A 21,379-nucleotide genomic window follows, 5' to 3' on the forward strand; every position below is an offset into this window, starting at 1 on the left:
TTAGGTAATGCTATTTCTTTCTTTTCTTTCTTTTTCTTTCTTTCTCTTTCTTCCTTCCTTCCTTCCTTCCTTCCTTCCTTCTTCCTTCCTTCCTTTTCTTTTCTTTTGTCTTTTTTTGCCTTTTCTAGGGCTGCATATGGAGATTCCAGACTAGGGGTCCAATCGGAGCTGTAGCCACTGGCCTACGCCAGAGCCACAGCAACGCGGGATCCGAGCCATGTCTGCAACCTACACCACAGCTCACGGCAATGCCAGATCCTTAACCCACTGAGCAAGGCCAGGGACCGAACCTGCAACCTCATGGTTCCCAGTTGGATTCGTTAACCACTGCACCACAACGGGAACTCCAGGTAATGCTGTTTCTACCTGGGGAGCTTTGAGCTCAGCTTTCACTCTCTTTCACCAAGGAAGAAAAGGAAGGTAGGTTTTGGTCAGAAGTTTCTGGCACAAGTAACAACAGATAGAAAGAGATGCTACCTCTCACAAATAAGATGAATGCCACATGGTCATCCAGTCGACAGAATTTATTAGGTGTCTACACGGTGCCTGATCCTTTGCTTACATGTGTAAGGAAAAAATATTTTTGACATACTGTAAATGGATGCAACACTAGAGCCATATTTTTCTGCTTTTGAAAGACTTTTGCTTTTTTTATGAGAGAGGAAAACTGGAAGAAAAAAGACAAGGTTTTCCCTTCCACATTGCAAGAAAAATATTCCCACCTGTTGAATTCCCTTGTTCTTCTGGGGATCAACATGCACAACACAAACACTGCTTGGATTGTTATTTGGATATTGGTCTCATCAATCACAACTTGCTTGTAGCGTGTTTATAATGCTTTAGGAAAGTCTCTTCAGAGGATGCTATCAGATCGCTGAGATTAAATTCAATCTCAAAGGTAGGTTTTTGCCCCAAAATAATTAAGGCAATGAGCAAGGCGCATTTTGCCGTTATTCCCCTGATACAGTAAGTCACACCATCTTCAGGGTCCGTGTATTCAAAGCAATGGACAATAACATGATAACCAGATTGTGTTATGTGATTCTGGTGATAGACACGGGGACGCAGGAAATATTCCAGCGGCACCAGGAACACATTCTTAACTTCGTCAGGGTTAGGCGTGGCCTGGAAGTTGTGGTCTATAAATCCTACCACAGGGGTTATCAGTGCATTGCCCTGAAAGCAGAAAACAAAAGACACAGACTAAGAAGTGAAGAGTTATTGTGTCCATAGTGCTCATCGTGGCTCATGGGTTAAGGATTTGGCATTGCTGTGAGCTCAGATCCCGCATTTCTGCAGCTGTGGTGTAGGCTGGCGGCTACAGCTCTGATTCGACTCTAGCCTGGGAACCTCCATATGCTGCAGATGTAGCTTTAAAAAGATAGGAAAAAAAAAAAAAGAAGTCAGTTCCATAAAACTAGCTCCATAAGTACACTTTATGTCCCCAGTGAAGGGGGGCAGCTTCTGCCCTTCCTGAGACAGCATCTCACAGGTCTCTGAAAAATGCTCTCTTTGGGGAATACAAACCGGTAGAGTCTTTCGGAATGGTGATTTGGTAATAATATAAAAATATGGTCCCCTGGACTTAGCAATTGCCATTGTTTGTGTATACCTGTATGGTGAATTCCCATCAGGGAGAAAGGATACAAGGGCAAGACTAAAGCATTACTTGCAACAGCCCCAAACTCTTACATTCTCACCCCTCGGTGGATAGACATTTAGGGAAGATCATTTCTGACTATATCCATATAATGGGGTTCTATGCCGCCCTTAAAAAGAATGTGATAGACACATCTTCTTATTAGTATAGACAAGTACATGCTATCTTATTAATAGAAAAGTGACATCTTGTTAATTGTGGTATATTTCCATTTATGGGAAATTTTATATATATATATAATTGCACATGAACTATTTTACATACGTGTTTATAAGTTGGGGGGAACCTATTTAAAATTACTGCTGCTTTCAGATGAATGCAGGGTGCCATGAAGTCAGAGGTTCTACTGGGAGTCTCAAAGCGGAGGCCCAGGTTTAGTATAGGAGCTGAGAAGGACTCTGTGACCTTGAATGAGAAACGGAGAAGAATGAGGAGTTCCTGGGAAACTCCCGAGGGAAAATGAATGGGAAAAGCCAAGAATACATTGTGAGGCTGGGGAACTATAGGAGGAGAAGCAGGCCTGTGGAAAATTCTGAGGGGCAGCCAGAATTGACCCTGAACATTAGCCAAACTAAAGTCAACATCTGGACCAGGAGTGGAGGATGTGGGAGCACAGACTTCAGACATCCTTAGGGTGGGAAGTCTGGGGTCATGAGCTGCCCAAGGGCAGGGGCTTCGCCCCAGCAGCAGCCATCCCTGTGCCCGGCCCTGGGGAAACTCAGCCTCTTCAGTCACGGGGTCCCCCCCAAGTGACCTCTGAGATGAAAATGCAGAGGCAAATGATCATTTAAGGTCATGCTCCCAGAAGAAAGTGGGGAAGAAAGGCAGGGAGCTGGGAAGCCAGGTGACGATGCTGTGGGGAGCCTTGAGATGTAAAGTACACCTGCGAGTCTGTCCCAAGGGATGAGGGGGTGGGGCCTTCATGCTGCTCAGTCATTGGCTGAGGACTGCCCGGCCGGAAGTAACAAGGCAGTGCTGGCTCTCTGTGCATCAGGGGAACCCAAGGGTCCTGGAAGAAAGCTGCCCCTGTGTCCATGAGAAACACGGCCTAGGAGTTCCCATTGTGGCTCAGTGGGTGAAGAACTTTACTAGTATCCATAAGGATGCGGGTTCGATCCCTGGCCTTGGTCAGTGGGTTAAGATTCTGGCGTTGCCATGAGCTGCAGCATTGGTCGCAGATATGGCTCGGATCTGGTGTTGCTGTGGCTGTGGTGTAGGCCGGCAGCTGCAACTCCCATTCAACCCCTAGCCTGGGAATTTCCATATGTTGCAAGTGTGGCCCTAAAAAGAAAAAAAAGAAAAGAAACACGGCCTAAGAGGACAGAGAAGGCACGTGGACAGAGCCTGGCAGTGTCGGTCAGCACACGTCTGTGGCTGCTATTTCCATTCGTAGACCATGACCTCTGGCTCCCTCATCTGGAACTCAGAACCCCTCCCCCTGATTCTTCCCAACCCGCGCACGAGGAAGCCTTAACAGAAATTGGACAAGAAGAAACACGCCCAACGTCATGCCCAGCTAACCCTTGGCAGAAACCAGGATTCAACCTCAGGGGCTTCCGCCCACACCCTGGCATTCAACGCTTGAGTTCTGTGAAAACACAAGGGTCCCCATATCTTCAAGGTGACAGACCAGCCTTGCACGTGGCTTCAATACTGCTGCAGAGGAGTCCCCAGCTGCAGCTCAGCTCTCACGCCCTCCCTGAGGGCTAAATGTGTCAGGCTGGCGTGTGGATGGTGACTTTGCCTGGTCGGCACAAGCCCTTGAACTAGCTTGTCTGAGCCAGAGGAAATGGGTGGGAAAAGAAAATCCAAGCCTCAAAAGGAGAGAGTCATGATGAAGACGGGAATGTTTCGGATGGGAAGGCAGGCCTGTTCAACGTGGTTCAAGCTTAGAAAAGAAGAAGAGACTCTGGGAATTTAGGGATAAAGCAGTATCTCTGGATATATGGTCTCTAAAAACACAGGCGTCTGGGAGGTCCTTGTTGTGGCTCAGCGGGGTAAGAACCCGACTAACATCCATGAGGATGTGGCTTCGATTCCTGGCCTCGCTCAGTGGGTTAAGGATCTAGCATTGCCATGAGCTGCGGTGTAGCTTGCAAATATGGCTCGGATCTGGCTCTGCTGTGGCTCTGGTGTAAGCTGGCAGCTGCACCTCCAATTTGACCCCTCGCCTGGGAACTTCCGTATACTGCAGGTAGGGCCTTTAAAAGAAAACACACACACACACACACACACACACACACACGTCTGAACTTGAAGGAGAAAGGGTGGTTCATGGCAGGCATTCTAGGACCCATAAAAGTCCCAATTCTGCCCACTTGCTGAGCTGGAATCCTGTGGGAACCGGCTCCTGCTGGGGAAAGAGGATGAGGCAGGGCCTCTGGACAAAGCTACACGCTATTAGACACACCTCCAGGAAGTCAAGACATGCCACAGCAATGTGCTGAAATGTTCCAGAATTTGGGCCTTTTGGAGGCAAAGGATCGAGAATAGCAGGTATGGGCCACCTACAAAGAAAAAGGAGAACTAGCCCCTGAAGCCTTTGCCGAGAGAAGTATAGGTGTTCTATGACAGAAGCACATGTGGGGGGGGGGGAGCTGGAGCACCCGGGAAGGTTATGATGGGGATGGGAAAAAGTTAACTTCACCCCCAAGTTATGACACCCCAAAACATCTCTGAGCATCGCCCTATGTTCCCTGGGGGACAAAATTACCCCCAAGTTTGACACCCCAAAACATCTCTGAGCATCGCCCTGTGTTCCCTGGGGGACAAAATTACCCCCCAGTTAAGAACCACTGAATTCGACTAGGCTTCTAAACATGAAATAAATGGTACTTTTGTACCATATTTAAAAGATCTGTTGCATCCATAAAAGAAAACAAGCATCACCAGGGCTTCCAAACCAGTATGCCTTTCTTGAAAGCCTTCGTTCATTCTAATCAGGATTATATCAAGAGCCAGTCATTGTAGAAACTTGCTCCGGGAGCATCTGGCCCCTGGGAGTCTCTGGAATCTCCCATATATACTCCTGGGAATTCTGTTGTATTCCCTCCCCTCACAGGCAGCTCTCGGTAGCTACTGGGGACCTTGGAAAGGGAGTTACTGTCACTTTGGGAACTTTTAACCAAGATCCATTTTGTCAAGAGAGCCCTAAGATAAATCCCTAACATGTGCTGGGGGATTGGCAGACATCCACTGAAAAGGGCTCCCATTAGAAAACAGCAGAAGCAGGAGTGATTGACACGTGTCTCGTCCTAATCCCATGTTACTTTTCTGTCTTGTCTCTTTCTCATCACGGAGGCATTTAGCAAGTGGCCATTAGCTTCTTCCAAACTGCATCTCCCTTAGGTGGTGACCTTTCTATTTTTAAAATGGACCCGATGAAGTCCTATCTCAGCATCATTGATCTAGGGATCACATCTGTGCCAAGCAGTGACAACACAGATCCTTTTAACTGCTAAGCCTCCAGGCAACTCCCTAGTTTTCTGATTTTTAGGCATCAGTGGGAATCTTCCTTTGACATAAAAATTTACCTGGAAGCCCAGCACTATTTCAAACATTAAAAAAATGAAAAAAATATACACCTAGAGTTCCCTTGTGGTGCAGTGGGTTATGGATCTGGTGTTGTCACTGTAGCAGCTCAGGTCACTGCTGAGGCATGGGTTTGATCCCTGGCCTGGGAACTTCCACATGCTGTGGGCGTGGCCAAAAAAGTGTATACCTACCTCTGATGTGTGATGAGTGCAGTTCACCTTTGCAGGATCCTTCCCTCCAACCCAGACCTCTGGCTTAACTAGGAGAAATATGTCAGATAAATCCAAATTGAGGAGCATTCTAGAAAATACCTGATCAATGCACCTCGAAAGTGTCAAGGTCATAAGAATAAGGGAAGCCTAAGAAACTCGTTACAGATCAGAGAAGGAGACATGAAAACCATTACAATGTGTTGTTCTGGATGAGATCCAGGACAGAAAGGAGGACATTACTAGAAAAACTAGTATGACAGCAGTCAGTGTGGAGTTTGGGTCATGGAAGTGTGCCAACACAGGTTTCTTAGTTGTCAGTAACGTCCTGCAGTGATGTCCGATGTCACTCATGGGGGGACCTGAGCACAGGTATGTGAGAACTCCGCATTAGCACTGCAACTTTTTTTAAAATAAATCTAGAACTATTCTAAAATTCAAAGTGTATGTAACAAGTGGCATATAGTAATAAAATCATGCTGTTATCCAGCTTCAGATTTGCCATATTTACTCCTTCTAAATCAGTTAGCACTAGAGTGGGTTTGTTGTAGTCAGCTCATACGGAGTAAGAGCTGGCTGTATCAGCCTCAGAATTTATTTTCTGTTATGTTGGGTTTTGGAGTTTTTTGGTATGTGTGCGTGTGTGTGTGTGTGTGTGTGTGTGTGTGTGTGTGTGTGTACTATCAAGGAAGTCCTGATTCACAAAGAAATGCAATTACAAATAGTAACTATTTTTGAACTGCTTCCCCAGGGATCAGCGTACTGCTCAATTAACATGATTGGAGAGGCCCATTCCCTGGTATATGCAAAAATGGGTGTCTTTAGGGCAAAAATGATATCCTGGTGGCCTCCAAGGGGCTAAAACTTGGTGTGTGGCCTGCTCAAGTGTCTGTTATTTTTTCTCCAAGAGAATTCTCAAAATAAATGCCTCCTGGAGAAAAATAAATATTACCTGCATGTTGATGAAAGGATTCTGAGGCACCTACAGGGTTCCAGGGCACCCAGTTTGAAAACCATGGATGGAACTCAGCTTTTTCTTTTCTAGATGGGGAAGGAGGGGCCCAGACAGGAAAAAGGGGCTCGCCCAAGGCCTCTGAGCTCACGAGGGGCAAAATCCACATACGAATCAATCTCTTGACTATGGGAACAGCACTCTGGAGGGTCCTTTGCCATGTGTGGGATCCTGAAGATGGCGGGTCCACTGTGAGCTCAGGAGAGTCTAAGAAACCCAATTCCATCCCAAGCCTTACTTCGATCAGCAGCGGCACCAGGCGGCAGACGACCTCCACTTGGTGAGGACACAGCCCCACTTCCTCTTGGGCTTCCCTGAGCGCCGTGGCCATGTCATCCTTGTCTGTAGGTTCCCTCTTGCCTCCGGGAAAGCAGACCTCGCCGGGTGACCTTCTTAGCTGGACACGGCAAGAGGAGAGCTGTGATGTACGAGTCCAAGTTTGACGCCTTTCACTCCCTCGACAGGTATTTCCTGTATTTCTATCTAGTGCCAGAGGCCATTCCTGCATTCCCGGTAGTAAGTGGGGAACAAACCCAAAAAGTAAAGTTTTCTGGGTTTTTTTGCCTTTTAGAGCTGCACTTGAAGCATATCGAAGTTCCCAGGCTAGGGGCTGAATCAGAGCTGCAGCTACTGGCCTACACCACAGCCACAGCAACAATACCAGATCCGAGCCACGACCTATACCACAACTCACGACAATGCCGGATCCTTAACCCACTGAGCAGAGCCAGGGATCGAACCCACGTCCTCATGGATACTAGTTGGTTTTGTTACCAGGGAGCTACAATGGGAATTCCTAAAGTTTTCTCAACTTGAATCCTTTGGGGAAAAAAAAAAATTGAGAACTACTCTCGCCTCTGTTTTTTTTCTCCTTGCCTGGCAAAGATAGCGTAGACACACGAATGGATTTGCATTGATGGGGAAAAGAAGCTGAACAAAAGGAAAATGAAAAGGGCAGTGTTATTGAAAGACAACCTTTACTGAGTGCCTACCACGTTCTGGGCACAAAGCCTCACATGGATTTCTTTTCACTGAGTCCCCAGAACAGTTCAAGTGACTATTTCCTTAAGTATATTTAAAATTTGAGATGCAACTCACATAATATAAAATTAACCTTTAGAATATTTTTAATATATTTTTAATTGAATTATAGTTGATTTACAATGTTGTGGTAGTTTCTGGTGTACAGCAAAGTGATTCTGTTTTTTAATATATACATACACACATATATATGCACACAATATAGTTAGTTATACATATACATATTTCTTTTCATATTGTTTTCTATTATGGCTTATTATAGGCTATGGACTATAGTTCCCTTTGCTATACAGTAGGCCCTTGGTATTTGTCCATTTTATATGTAGTGGTGTCTGTCTGCTAATCCCAAACTCCTAATTTACCCCTTCCCCATCCCTTTCCAACCATATGTCTTGTGAGTCTGTTTCTGTTTTGTAAATAAGTTCTTTTGTATCATTTTTTTTTGATTCTACATATAAGTGATATCATATGATATTTGTCATTCTCTAACTTACTTCATTTAGTACAATAATCTCTAGGTCCCCGCACATTGCTACAAATGGTATTATTTCATTCTTTTTTATGGATAGATGTAACTATTTTATGTATTTATTTATTTATTTTTGTCTTTTTTTTTTTTTTGCCTTTTTTAGGGCCGCTTCCGCGGCATATGGAGGTTCCCAGGCTAGGGGTCCAATCGGAGCTGTAGCCGCTGGCCTACACCACAGCCACAGCAACACAGGATCCGAGCCGTGTCTGCGACCTACACCACAGCTCACGGCAACGCCGGATCCTTAACCCACTGAGCAAGGCCAGGGATCAAACCTGCAACCTCACGGTTCCTAGTCAGATTCATTAACCACTGCAGCACGACGGGAACGCCCAGACTTAACTATTTTAAAGTGAACAAATCAGTGGCATTTAAAACATGCAGAATATTGTACAACCATCACCATCTAGTTCTAGAACATTCGTGTCACCCCCAAAGGAGGTCTCGTACCCATTAAGCAGTGGATATCCAGTCCCCTCTCCTCTGTGCCCTTACTGTCTCTGTTGACGGATTTACCTCTCCTGGATGTTTCATAGAAATGGAAATCATAAGATATGTGACTGCTGTGTCTGGCTTCTTTCACTTAGCATCAGGTTTCTGAGGTTCTTCCATGTTGTATTATGTATCAATACCCATTCCTTTTCAGGGCTGTAGAGTATCCCACTATGTCTATCTTCCACAGTTCGTGATCTGTCTCTCCGCCGATGGGTATATAAAGTACTAATGCACTACTATCATTTCCACGTTTAAATCAAGGGAACCAAGGCCCAAAGAGGTGCTAATGTCTTGTGCTCATTTCGCTAGTGGAGAGACTGAAGCCCTGAGAGAGTAACTAGACCAGTCACGCAGGTGTAGGAAGACTCTGCATTCACACACGGGGAGCCAGTTTCAGGCCCCGGGCTGTTAACTTCAATCCTCTAGAATTTCCACATTGTGCCTGGGATGCACTCAGTCTCCAACAGTGGCTCTTGGTGGGGGGAGTTTTACCCCTCCATGCCTGTCAGGACAGGAGGCGATGCCGAGAGACCTTTGTGGTTGTTACAGTAGTGTGTGTGTGTGTGTGTGTGTGTGTGTGTCTCACGTGCATGCATGTGGGCATGTTCTTGGCATCTAGTGGGTAAAGGCCAGGGTCGTTGCTAAACAGCCCATAATGCAAAGGGCAGCTCCCACAACATAGAATTATCCAGCCCAAATGCAAATGGCCCCAGGTCAAGAAACCCTGGTCTCCAAGTATTTTAGGAGTTCCCGTTGTGACTCAGTGGGTTACAAACCTGACTAGCCTCCACGAGGATGTGGGTTTGATCCCTAGCCTTGCTCAGTGGGTTAAGGATCTGGCGTTTGCCCTGAGCTGTGGTGTGGGTTGCAGATGCGCCTTGGATCTGGCATTGCTGTAGCTGTGGTGTAGGCCACCAGCTGTAACTCCAATTCGACCCCTAGTCCAGGAACTTCCATATGCCACAGGGGCGGCCCTAAAAAGCAAAACAAAAAACAAAGTATTTTCAATGACTTGTTCTCAGAGTTCCTGCTGTGGTGCAGTGAGTTAAGAATCTGACTGCAGCAGCTTGGGTTGCAGTGGAGGCCTGAGTTTGACGCCTGGTGCAGTGGGTTAAAGGAGCTGACATTGCTGCAGTTGTGGCTCAAATTCAGTCCCTGGCTCCCAGGAACTTCCATATGCCACAGGTGCAGCCATAAAATTAAAAAAAAAAAAAAAAAAGACTCTAGAACCTTAAAATATGTGCCAGTGACAAGATTTCAGGAGGTTTTCAAATCTCCTGAGATGAACGGCAGGAACCTTTGTGTCACCTACCTTGTCAGACCGGAGGGTGAGCAACAGGTAGAGTTTTCCTTCTTTAGCCAGCAGTGGTAAAAGGATGGAATATTTGCTAGATGGCAAGTGAGAATATTTGGTCCCAGCATCATGCTTTTTTAAGCGGGCCTTAGCGTCATCTATTAAACTATTTCTAAAATGGAAACAAACCAAACAGTTTAGTAACCAGAGTTCTGATTCAAAAGCTTCTCATCTTGATCATGTTTCTGATTTGTTGTGTGTTCTGGCATTTACCATTTTTGAGCCTCCCATGTGCTTTTTAATAATATCGCCAAAATAATAATTCCATGAACTAAGGTGACTTTTGGCAAGATAAAATGAGGCAAAAACTGCTAAGAATATAGTTCAGTACCTGAGTTCACTCTGAAATCTAAATTAGTTTTAAATGAGGGTAAAATATTCTTTCAACAGTATAATAGTTAAATGTTGAAACCCACAATATTCACAGAGATAGGTTTGCTGAGCAAGTCACTGGAAGATTAGACTATTATAAGGTTAAGGACATTCTCTTAACCTGGCCCTAATATCACATTATCAAACCCTTGTCTTCAAATGCCTTTTAACAGTGGTTCCCAAACTTAGGCAAGAGAATTACCCAGAGCGCTTGTTACAACACACATTGCTGGGTCCACCTGTGACTTTGTAAAATGCAAGTATTTAGACTTATAGCTACAGAAAGTGCCCTGAATCCCTAACTTTGGGTTTGTTTTGGTCCTTTTGACAGGTGTATTTTATTGCTGGTTTGTGTAGTGGGTTAAATAGTGTCCTCCCCACCCCCAATCATTTGAAAACAGAACATTATTTAGAAACAGAATCTGTACAGATACAATCAGTGAAGGGCTTCACATGAAATCCTTCTGGGTTTAGGGTGGGCCCTGAATCCAATGACGCCCTTATAAGAAGAGGAGATGACACATAGAGACACATATACAGGGAAAAAGACCGTGTGAAGGCATTCTCTGGTGGCTCAGTGGGTTAAGGATCCAACACCGTCACTGCTGTGACTTGGTAACTGCTGTGGTTTGGGTTCGATCCCTGGCCCAGAGAAACTTCCACATGCCATAGGTGGGGCCCCTCAAAAAAATCCATTCGGGAGTTCCCGTTGTGCTCAGCGGTTAACAAACCCAACTAGTATCCATGAGGATGCTGGTTCAATCCCTGGCCTTGCTCAGTGGGTTTAGGATCCCCAGTTGCTATGGCTCTGGTGTAGGCCGGCAGTTACAGCTCCAATTCGATCCCTAGCCTAGGAACTTCCATATGCCTCGAGTGCAGCCCTAAAGAGACAAAAAAAAAAAAAAAAAAAAAAAAAAATGTGAAGAAGACCCGGAAATTGAAGGGATATTGCCACATGGCAAGGAACACTAGAAGCTACCAGAAGTTGAAATAGGCAAGGAATTTCCTTCCCTGGAGCTTTCAGAGAGAGAATGGCCCAGCTGGTTCCTTAATTTCGAACTTCTAGCCTCAGAACTGTGGGGAGAATACATTTCTGTTGTTTTAAGCCATCCAATTTGGGGTTTTGTGTTATGACAGCCATAGAAATTAAGTTTGGTTTTTACCTTTCTCTGGTTAAGGCAGTTTCGCATAAGGGGCAAAATCAGATGTTTAAGTTAGCCAAAACTGGTTTCAAAGTGTTAGGAACGACCTTTCTAAGCCTCTCTTTCCTCATCTGTGGCATGCTGAAGATATCTGTGTGGATTCAACAGCCTGGTTCCCATACTGTGGCTGGCACTCAGTGCCCAAAGAAAGGTAATGTGTTATCATAAATGTCTCCATCATTAGATGCTGCGGTTGTTTGCCAGAGATATTTGCTATTTCTTGCCTCTTTCTATGAGGCTCGGTGCTCAATAATGTATGTGGTTGGCTAACAGCAGTGGATTTCAAAAACGACCAAATGGCCTGAAAAGAATCAGGGAATGCTAGCGCATTTTCCTAAAAAAGGAAACTGGCCTTACTGGCAGTGTGAGAGACTATTTAAAGCGTTTTACTTTTAAGAGGCTCCCAGAACCGGCCAGAGGAACCAGCAGAAGCAAAAGCCCGTCTAACCACATTAGGGGCTGGTCCTTGGAGTAATCACCATAAAAACACCACCACAGGCAGCCACCCTATTCTCAGCATGGGCACAGCCCACAGTGTTTCCAGGCCGAATCCTCACAATAGCCCAGCACAGTGAGAACAGAGAACACCACGATCACGTCCAGGCTCAGCGACGTTATGTAACTGAGAGACCCAAGATCACAACTGGAAGGAACCCCGAGGCCTTGAACCCAGGGCTGCCCGGGGCGGACTCCCGTTCCAGGAGGCCGGACTTCGGCGACTCGGTGAGGCGAAGAGGGAAGCCCGGGCTGGATAGGGTGAATGCTTTGCCCTTGGGGAAGAGGTCAAGCCGGGCTCTGTCTCTGGCAGGAGAAGGTGCGGCTCCGGGGATACTGGAGCTGCCAAGGGGGGCGAGCGTCCAGAGCGCCCGTGGGCTGGGAGGATGGGTAGGCAGGCTCCGCAAAAACAGTCCCAGCTAAAGAGCCCCGGCCAGCGGGGGCCCGCGATCTGTTTGGCCTCGCCGCGATCAAGACCCGGCCAAGCCAGGCTCGGGTGACAGGGACCGGAGAGGGTTTACCTGATGGGCTCCTGAAGACAGGGTAGCGACATTATCCCGGAAAATTTCTTTCCTGCTAGCGAATCCTCCTAGGTAGGCGGCCGGACGAGCATGCGCAGAGCAGCTCTGGGCTTGGGGCGGGGAGAGAGGCGGGGCCCATGCCCGGAGATGGGGTGGAGGCGGGGCCTAGGGTAGGAAGCTGGGTTAGGCCGAGAGCTGTAGGCGGAGGGAGGGGCGGGGCGAGGCATGAGGGCGGGGCCGGTGGAGCTTAAGGCCGCGCCTTCCCGGTGTTGCAAAGTTGCCCCTTGCCCTTGGTGTGATGCAAGAGGCCAGTGAGAAATTGACAGTTGTTGAAAAAGCAAGTGAAAATGCAGGGCTGGTGAGTTGAGAGGATGTTTTTTCTTTTTCTTTTTTTAATTTTTATTATAGTTGATTTACAATATTCTGTCAATTTCTTCTGTATAGCAAAGTGACCCAGTTATACATATACATATATTCATTTTCTCATATTATCTTCATCATGCTCCATCACAAGTCATTAGATAAAGTTCCCTGTGCTCTATCTACACCAGGACCTCATTGCTTATCCACCCCAAATGCCATAGTTTGCATCTACTAACCCCAAACTCCCAGTCCCTCCCATTGCCTCTCCCTCCCCCTTGGCAACCACAAGTCTGTTCTCCATGTCCATGAGTTTGTTTCTTTTCTGTAGATAGGTTCATTTGTGCTGTATATTAGGTTTCAGATATAAGTGATATCATATGGTATTTGTCCTTGTCTTTTTGACTTACTTCACTTAGAATGAGAGTCTCTAGTTTCATATATGTTGCTGCAAATGGCATAATTTTGTTCTTTTTTATGGCTGAATAGTATTCCATTGTGTATATGTACCACATCTTCATAATCCATTCATCTGTTAATGGACATTTAGGTTGTTTCCATGTCTTAACTATACTGAATATTGATGCTATGAACGTAGGGGTGCATGTATCTTTTTGAATTATAGTTTTGTCCGGATATATGCCCAGAGTGGGATTGCTGGATCATATGGTAGTTCTATATTTAGTTTTCTGAGGACTCTCCATACTGTTTTCCATAGCGGTTGTACCAATTTACATTCTCGCCGACAGTGTAGGAGGGTTCCCTTTTCTCCATGCTCTCTCCAGCATTTATTATTTGTGGACTTGTTAATGATGGCCATTCTGACTGGGGTGAGGTGGTACCTCATTGTAGTTTTGATTTCTGATTTGCTAATAATTATTAATGTTGAGCATTTTTTTCATGTGCCTGTTGACCGTCCATATGTCTTCTTTGGAGAGATGCCTATGTAGGTCTTCTGCCCATTTTTCAATTGGGTTGTTTGTTTTTTGGTGTTGAATTGTATGAGCTGTTTGTATATTTTGAAGATTAAGCCCTTTTCAGTTGTTCGCAACTATTTTCTCCCATTCTGTAGATTGTCTTTTTTTTTTTTTGGTATGGTTTCCTTCGCTGTGCAAAAGCTCATAGGTTTGATTAGGTCCCATTGGTTTAGTTTTGTTTTTGTTTCTGTTGCATTGGGAAACTGACCTAAGAAAACATTTGAACAGTTGATGTCAGAAAATGTTTTGCCTATGTCCTCTTCTGGGAGTTTGATGGTGTCTTGTCTTGTGTTTAAGTCTTTAAGCCATTTTGAGTTTATTTTTGTGAATGGTGTGTGTTTGGGTGTGTTCTAGTTTCATTGATTTACATGCAGCTGTCCAGTTTTCCCAGCACCACTTTCTGAAGGGACTGTCTTTTCCCCATTTTATATTCCTGCCTTCTTGTTGAAGATTAATTGACTGTAGGTGTCTGGGTTTATTTTTGGGTTCTCTATTCTGTTCCATTCATCTGTACATCTGTTTGTTTGACCCTTGCACTCACTGTTGCTAGAAGATAAGTTGGTTCAGTTTTTCTAAGCAGCAGTCAACACATGTTCATTGAGCACCTACAGCGAGTGAAAAGACAACTGGTACTTACAGTCGCATGGGCAAAAGAGACATGAATCAAAAAATTATGCAGATAAGGCAGAAGGCCTTAGTCCGTGGAGAGCCTATGAGGGAGAAACATGACTGAAACAGATCAGAGAAGGTGAGTGAAAACAGAGCTGACCTCGAAAGTAGCTGTTCTCCAAGTGTGGTCCAAGGACCAGCAGAGAAAGGCCACCTCAGCAACACCTGGGTGCTATTAAAAAATGTAGATTCTTGGATTCCACCCCAGAGCTGCTAAATCAGAAACCAAGGGTAGGGGCTAGCAATCTGTGCTGTAAAAGGAGAGGAAGAGGGTCAGGGAGAAAGTTCCAGGAAGAAGGACAAGTTCGCGCCAAGATCCCACAAGTAGGTGGAGAAGACCAATGAGCAGGAGCCTGGTTTGAACTGATGCACTAGAGCTCAGACTTCAGAGACTGAAGGCCAGGCTGACTGTTCCATCCCACTCAGGAGGTGCCTGGGACCTGCAATAACCTCAGGCCCTTGTGAAAATGTCTGAATTTTAATTTCTTTTCAAAGAAGAAAACGAATATAATAATAGTCGATAGACAGTAATGAATCCAGCCTAGGTTCTATCCTCTTTATACCAACGCAGTCAGAAAGTAGAATTCATTTTATGACTTTATGGAGAATGGGGTTCATGAAACCAAATTTATCTAGGGCCCTCAAAAGCACAGTGTGGCCCCTGGGTCATTGGGCCACAGTACCTAAGACCTTTAAAACCCCTAAGCTCGGGAGTTCCCTCTGTGGCACAATGGGGTCAGCAGCATCTTGGGAGCTCTTGAGTGCAGGTTCGATCCCTGGCTGGCACAGTGGGTTAAGGGTCCAGCATTGCTACAGCTGTGGCTTAGGTCACAACTCTGGCTCAGAGCTGATCCCTGGCTGGGTAACTCCTTATGTCAAGGGGCAGCCAAACAAACAAACCAGCTGAACTCAGATATTCATCTGGTCAGTCTGCCAAGGCTGGGAGAGCCAGGCCAAAATACTTCCTAATAATAGCGATGACAGTACTTCACTCATGCTAGTGTACTTAATCCTCTGAGTAACCCCACAGAGCAGCATTATTTCCATAGGGGTATTAACTATCCTCACTTAGCATCCTCACGTTCCAATTGGGAAATTAAATATGTCTTGCTTAAGGCCACACAGAGTTCAAGGTTAGATCATTCTGACCTTTGAGTTCATTTATTTCGACAAAACCTCTCAGAAGTAACTGGCCTGTGAATTATGTGGCTCTGACTGGGAATGAGGAGGAGAGATAAATTAACCCCTTATCCAATATCTATTGCCAGCTACTATGTGCCAGGCATGTCTAAGATGGAGTCCCTTGACCTCTAAGACATCTTAGTCTGTTGGGGATGATAATGAGCCTGACTTTCAGCCCTGTTAATGCGCAGTGTGCTCTCAGGTCTGTATGAGAAGGGGAAGCACAGTGGGGTTCAAAGGATTGAGTTGGGGGTGGAAAATTATCATCTGAGCATTTTATTTTCTCTCCTCTTTCACACATCCTTTGATTGAATCCCCCTTCTGAAGATGAGCAAACGGGAGACTCAGAGTGGTTGAGTGCCTTGCCCATAGTCACACAGCAGGGAGCTGGTAGAGTTTAAGGGATAGGTGGGATTCCAAGAAGCCCAAGTGGGGTCAATGGCATTCTAGGTAGAGGGAATAGCAGAAGCCAAGTTTGAGTAAAGAGCTTTTTTCAGAGCATCAGGCAGTGCAGCATGGGTGGAACTAAAAAGGCATTTTGCAGAGCAGAGCCCCAGGAACAGAGGAAAAGACTGAAAGCCACAGAAAGATGGAGTTTGACCTTCTTTCTAAAGGGAGAGGAAAAACAGGTCTGGATTTTCAGGAAAATCTCTGTGGAGTCAGGGTGGGAAATGGATTGGAAGTGGGGAGAGGCTGGAGGCAACTGGGGGCTCTTCCAAAAGTCTGGGCTCAGGGGACCAGAAAGAAGATGCTTTAGACCTTCTGAAAAATCCTTATTCATACTCCTGACACCAGAAAGTCAGAGTGTAGCACGGCTTTGGATTGCCTTAAAGCAAAAAGCAGCATCCTGAGATGCCTTGCTGTATTCCAAGCCTCTAGGCACAACATCTGCTTTCAAGACCATAAATAGTGCTGGAAAAACACTTAGGTTTTATGGCTTTGGTCATGTTGGAAGCCGTAGCATAGGGAACATCACAAGGTAAAATGCATCGTCATAAGAAGATATATATATATATATGTCTGCAAAACAATACAGGATTCAAGGTCAATGGGCAATAGCTTTTAGGGGAAATGACCTGTCTCTGTAGAATTTTGCACACAGATTTGTTGGTAGTGACATAATTCTGGAAAACGTGTTAAAGCGAAGCAAAGCGATAAAAAGGTTCAGGCCACCCTGGGGCCGGAGTGGACCTTATCTGAAGTCCACCCACCTGGAAACTTTATTTGAGCAGCACCTTATGGCCAGCCCTGGGTGGAGCAGAGATAAAGAAAATACCAACCAGCCTTTGGAGCAAAGGATGTCTGGGGAAAAGACCTACAACAAACAATTAACTTGAATGCCAGATAAGTGTTCTAATCCAGGAAGGGGGCTAAAGTGCTCAGGGAGTGGGGAGCAGCAGGGAAGCAATTAATTCTGCCTGGGAGTTGGCAGTGGGGTATAGCTAAGCTGTTGAGAGAGGGTAAGATAATAGGGGGCACTTAGCAATTAGTGTAATTTTCCCAAGAAGATAAAAGCTCAAGAAATGTGTTTCCTCCACTCCTTCCTCAATTTGCGGAGTGTCTCCAAACTCTTGCAGAGAAGTCTCAGGGGAGGATTTTCAGATTAAGTTCTCATGTAGCCATCAGGGGATAAAGTTACAGGTGCTGGGTGGGGCATCTCAGGAACAGACTCTCCCCTTATCACCTCCACCAACATGCTTCCCCCAGCAAATCAGAGAGAAGTTAAGGAGGCACATGTTCCCCCCTTTGATTGGCAGGTAACAGTGTTATTTGGGGATGAGGTTTAAGTAGAAATTCCTCAGAGTTCCCATCGTGGTGCAGCGGAAATGAACCTGACAAGGAACCATGAGGTTGTGGGTTCCATCCCTGGCCTCCCTCAGTGGGTTAAGGATCCAGCATTGCCCTGACCTGTGGTGTAGGTCACAGACACGGCTCAGATCTGGCAGAGGCTGGTGGCAACAGCTCCGATTGTTCCCCTGGCCCGGGAACGTCCACATGCCTTGGGTGCAGCCCTAAAAAGACAAAAAGACCCCAAAAAAAAAAAAAAAAAAAAGATAAAGAAATTCCTTTAGGAATGGGCCAGGGTTCTCAGCATCAGAGTTATCTAGGGGCGAGGATGCTGTGTGGATACAAAGTGCCCCAAATCCCTCTCAACAGGTACTTACCTCAGGGTGGAAATTCACCCAGGAACATGCATTTCTGAGCACTCATCTAGGTAATTGTGTTGTAATGGGGAAGACGCTGGTTTAAGTGCTCCGGAGGGAGATGGGATATTGAGGATGAGGCCACCTCCTTCTAGCACTGGGTGATGTTGCAGAGGGAAGGCAGATGGTGGCCCCCAGCACCAGGAGGCCCCATTCCTGGTAGCACTTGGAACAGTCTTTCTTTCTGGGCTTGCGAGTGGGCACCTCAGGCAAGTCCATCTCAGGAGAGGCTCCAAGGAAGCTGAGTTAAGTGTTTAGTACAAAGTGGGCTGGGGGTGGGTGGGTCGGGGGAATAGATCTCTCCTTAATGTGGTCCTTGCTTTTTGGCAAAAGACCCGTTAAAAATGAGAATTTGTGAATCTGGTTCAGGGCGTTTTCAGGCTTGAGTGCCCATTCTTGGGCTAGGCCTCAAACTGGGTGGTGGAGATACAGAGACACGTGGCAGGTGGTCCCTGCTGTTGAGGGCTTTGGTGTCAAAGACTGAGGTGAGTAATGGTACGTCTGTGCAAGAATCTTCTGGGGGCTAATTAAACCTGTAGGTTCTTGGGCTGCTGCCTCATTTGCAATGCAAATGCATCTGCCTTTGCAACCAGATCCTTAGGTGATTCTGATATAAGGCTACACTTTGAAAGGGGCAGAAATGGAACTCGAATCCGAAAAAAATAAAAGAGTAGGAATCAGTCAGGCCTAGGAAGTCTAGATACTTGAGCCAAGAAGCCAGTGACCTGAGACAGTCCTTCATTTTTCTGGCAACCAGTGTGGACTGGGAACTAAAGGTTAGATAGGGATTATTGGGAAAATGCTTCCAGGACTGCCCTGGATCACACAAAATGTAAATTGCTGGGAATTTATTTCCCGGTGCTGCCAATGTGATTTTTCACAGTAATCCATGGTGTTTTTTCATTCGTGTTTAATTTTCATTGTGTAACAATAAAACAGATATATGCTTGCATATTAGGATGTTGTAAATCTCTGAGTTTCCATGAGCCAGGCCTGCCAAAAACTGATGGGAGCCCATCTCTCACATATATTATATCCTTGTTGGGTCTCATCTCTGTGCACCTTTAGAAACGAGATAAAGATTAGTTATGTTTGATTCCTTTACTGTCATGTAGTCTTTGTGTAATGGAACCATCAAGGAGGTTTAATTACCAGTAACAACTGTGCTGGGAAATTTGTGATCTAAATGAAGGCTCAGGCCTAGGATGCACTGTCATGGCGTGACTTTGCAGCACAATGAGAAACAGTCTGGTCTCAATTAGCTCATGAATTAGTTGGGAAATTGGCTTAAGGTTTTCTAGGGCATGTGGAAAGCTTGGCATCTGCGGAAGAAACGCAGCTTCTGCTCCACGGGGAATTCATCCCTTGTGTCCTTACCTTGTGAGGCACTCACAACTCAACCCTAGTTTAACTCTTTTGCTTTTTTTAAAATTTACTTTGTTTATTTTGTTGGTCACACCCGCAACATGCAGACGATCCCAGGCCAGGGATTGAACCCGTGCCACAGTAGTGACCACCCCGGGTCCTTAACCTGATGAGCCATCAGGGAGCTCCATAAACTCTTTTGCTTTTAGAAGCCGGTGAGAGGAGATGGAAACTCACATCCCTCTCCAAATCCAGACTCCACCACCTACCTAGTCTGTCACCTTCTCTCCAACTCATTCTTTCTCCCTCAGCGCAAATCATGCTCGCTGGAATTTTCTGTTGTGGCTCCGCAGGACCTGATGTAGTCTCTGTGAGGATGAGGGTTTGATCTCTGCTCTTGCTCAGTGGCTTAAGGATCTGATGTTGCCATAAGCTACAGCATAGGCCACAGATGAGGCTCGGATCCGATGTTGCTGTGGCTGTGGGCTAGGCTACCACTGCAGATCTAATTTGACTACTGGCCTGGGACTTCCATATGCCGCAGTGCTTTTTTCTTTAAAAAGAAAAAAAATTCATGCTGTCTGTGTTCTGCTCCTGGGGACTACACTCAAGTGTGGAGCCTCTCTTGGTGTATCTGGGGTAATACACCCTACCAGGTATGGAGAGCGACACACGGACAAACTCTTGAGAAGGATGCCATCTCTTTGCTGCTAGCCTGTGGTTCCATGTTTGTCCTTTGGTTGGGCTATCTTAAAATGACCACACAGTAGTCTTGTCAGGGAGGTCATGGCTTAAGGTTTTCAGTGGAAGCCCAAGAAGAATGTGAGCTGAGGAGTTCCCACTGTGCTGCAGTGGGTTAAGGACCTGGCATTGCAGCAGGTGTAGCACAGATTTGTTCCCTGGCCTGGGGACCTGGGAACTTCCCTTGCTGTGGGTGCAGCCAAAAAAAACCCCCCAAACCCAAAAGAACATGGGCTGTAATTTCAAGGGTCTGATGGTGGAGGATTGTACTTCTATCAGCCAATGTCCAATAGAAGTTTCTGCAGTGGCGGAAATGCTTTCTAATTCGGTGGCCACTTATCAAATGTGGCTCCTGAGCACTTGAAATGTGGCTCCTGTGATGGACCTCAATTTTAAATTTTATTTACTTTGAGGAAAGTTAAATAGCCACATGTGGCTAGTGGCTTCCATATTAGCACCGTTGAACGGTTGTAATTTCTGTTTCCTCGCATCCTGCAGCCTCCTTGGAAATATCAGCTCACGATCTCTGCACAGGGTAACATATCTTCTGAGTTAAAAACTTGCTTTGAGAATAATTCTTAGAGGTTTTGTTCCCAAGGGTATTTTGGGCAGATGGTGCTAGATGCAAGTATCATTCATTCTTTTCTTTTGCCAAAATAGAAATAAAAATAATTAGTATACTCACTTTCCTCTAAAAAGGGACCTATTCCTGGGAAGCACTGTAAAAACCGAGTCCATCCGTTGGAGAAATTGGGAGCCCAAAGTATGGAGCTTACTCATTGGTGCAACTACCACAGTCTCTGACTGGTTGTACTGTTAGGTAAAGAGAAGTTTTCTTTTTTCTGCTGGATAGTGAAGGAGGTGATACCTTCCTGTGGGAGATGCAGGGAGCTGACCATACATGGCAGGGGTACTAGATCGCCCCCTGCAGGTCGGTCCTGGCTGTAATTTTACCTTTTACGTTTACGATGTTTAATTCCACGCAAGGTAAAGTTTCCATGATATTCACTAGATGGAAATCTGCTTTACTTTGTTTGTCTCAACTTTTCTCTGATGTGTTTGGCCACTGAGTTCTTTTTGCCCCCATAATACCTGCTAACATTGACCTGAACTGATGTTGTGTTCTGTTGGTGTCACGTAGCTCTGGGGTCTTGCTCCGTCAGAGCGATGGGTGGGGATAGGGGGAAGGTTGTTATTTCCTCCTGGGGATAAAGGACAATTTCGTGGACAAGCCTGATGATGCGAACATTCCTTATTCCCTTAACCTACTTCCTTTTTCTTCTGAACATTCATCACTGGATGATGCAATCCTTATTTAGTTTTCCTAAATTCTCTGCTTCCCCTCACTAAAATCTAAGCTCCAGGAGAGAAGAAGCAAAGTGTCTTTTCCCCCATCCCCATGGCCCCAGCAGCCAGGTCATCAATGCATTTTTTTGGACTGAATGTGGAGAGGAGGA

General features: G+C 45.8%; 1 protein-coding gene and 1 long non-coding RNA gene across 5 annotated transcripts in view; one reads left to right on the forward strand and one right to left on the reverse strand.

Moving 5' to 3' along the window:
- Positions 510-12,557, reverse strand: NUDT7 (nudix hydrolase 7). Of its 3 annotated transcripts, none has more exons than XM_003481783.4 (4): positions 12,425-12,557; positions 9,793-9,946; positions 6,654-6,812; positions 510-1,176 (listed from the first exon to the last, which is right to left on the reverse strand). In XM_003481783.4, exons 1-4 carry the CDS (start codon positions 12,454-12,456, stop codon positions 808-810), a joined length of 714 nt encoding a protein of 237 aa, XP_003481831.1. In that variant the 5' UTR covers positions 12,457-12,557; the 3' UTR covers positions 510-807. The 3 variants fall into 3 exon arrangements, with proteins under 3 accessions (XP_003481831.1, XP_003481832.1, XP_003481833.1); XM_003481784.4 differs by having other exon boundaries at positions 6,654-6,833; XM_003481785.4 differs by lacking the exon at positions 6,654-6,812.
- LOC110260910 overlaps positions 11,706-21,379 on the forward strand; it is a 196,208-nt gene continuing 186,534 nt past the window's right edge. For both annotated transcript variants that reach the window (XR_002344486.1, XR_002344487.1), the window contains exon 1: positions 11,706-12,131. This is a non-coding gene — a long non-coding RNA (uncharacterized LOC110260910). The remainder of the gene's footprint in view (positions 12,132-21,379) is intronic.

This window comes from Sus scrofa, chromosome 6, assembly GCF_000003025.6.
Source record: "Sus scrofa isolate TJ Tabasco breed Duroc chromosome 6, Sscrofa11.1, whole genome shotgun sequence".
In the NCBI taxonomy this organism is placed as follows: Eukaryota; Metazoa; Chordata; class Mammalia; order Artiodactyla; family Suidae; genus Sus; species Sus scrofa.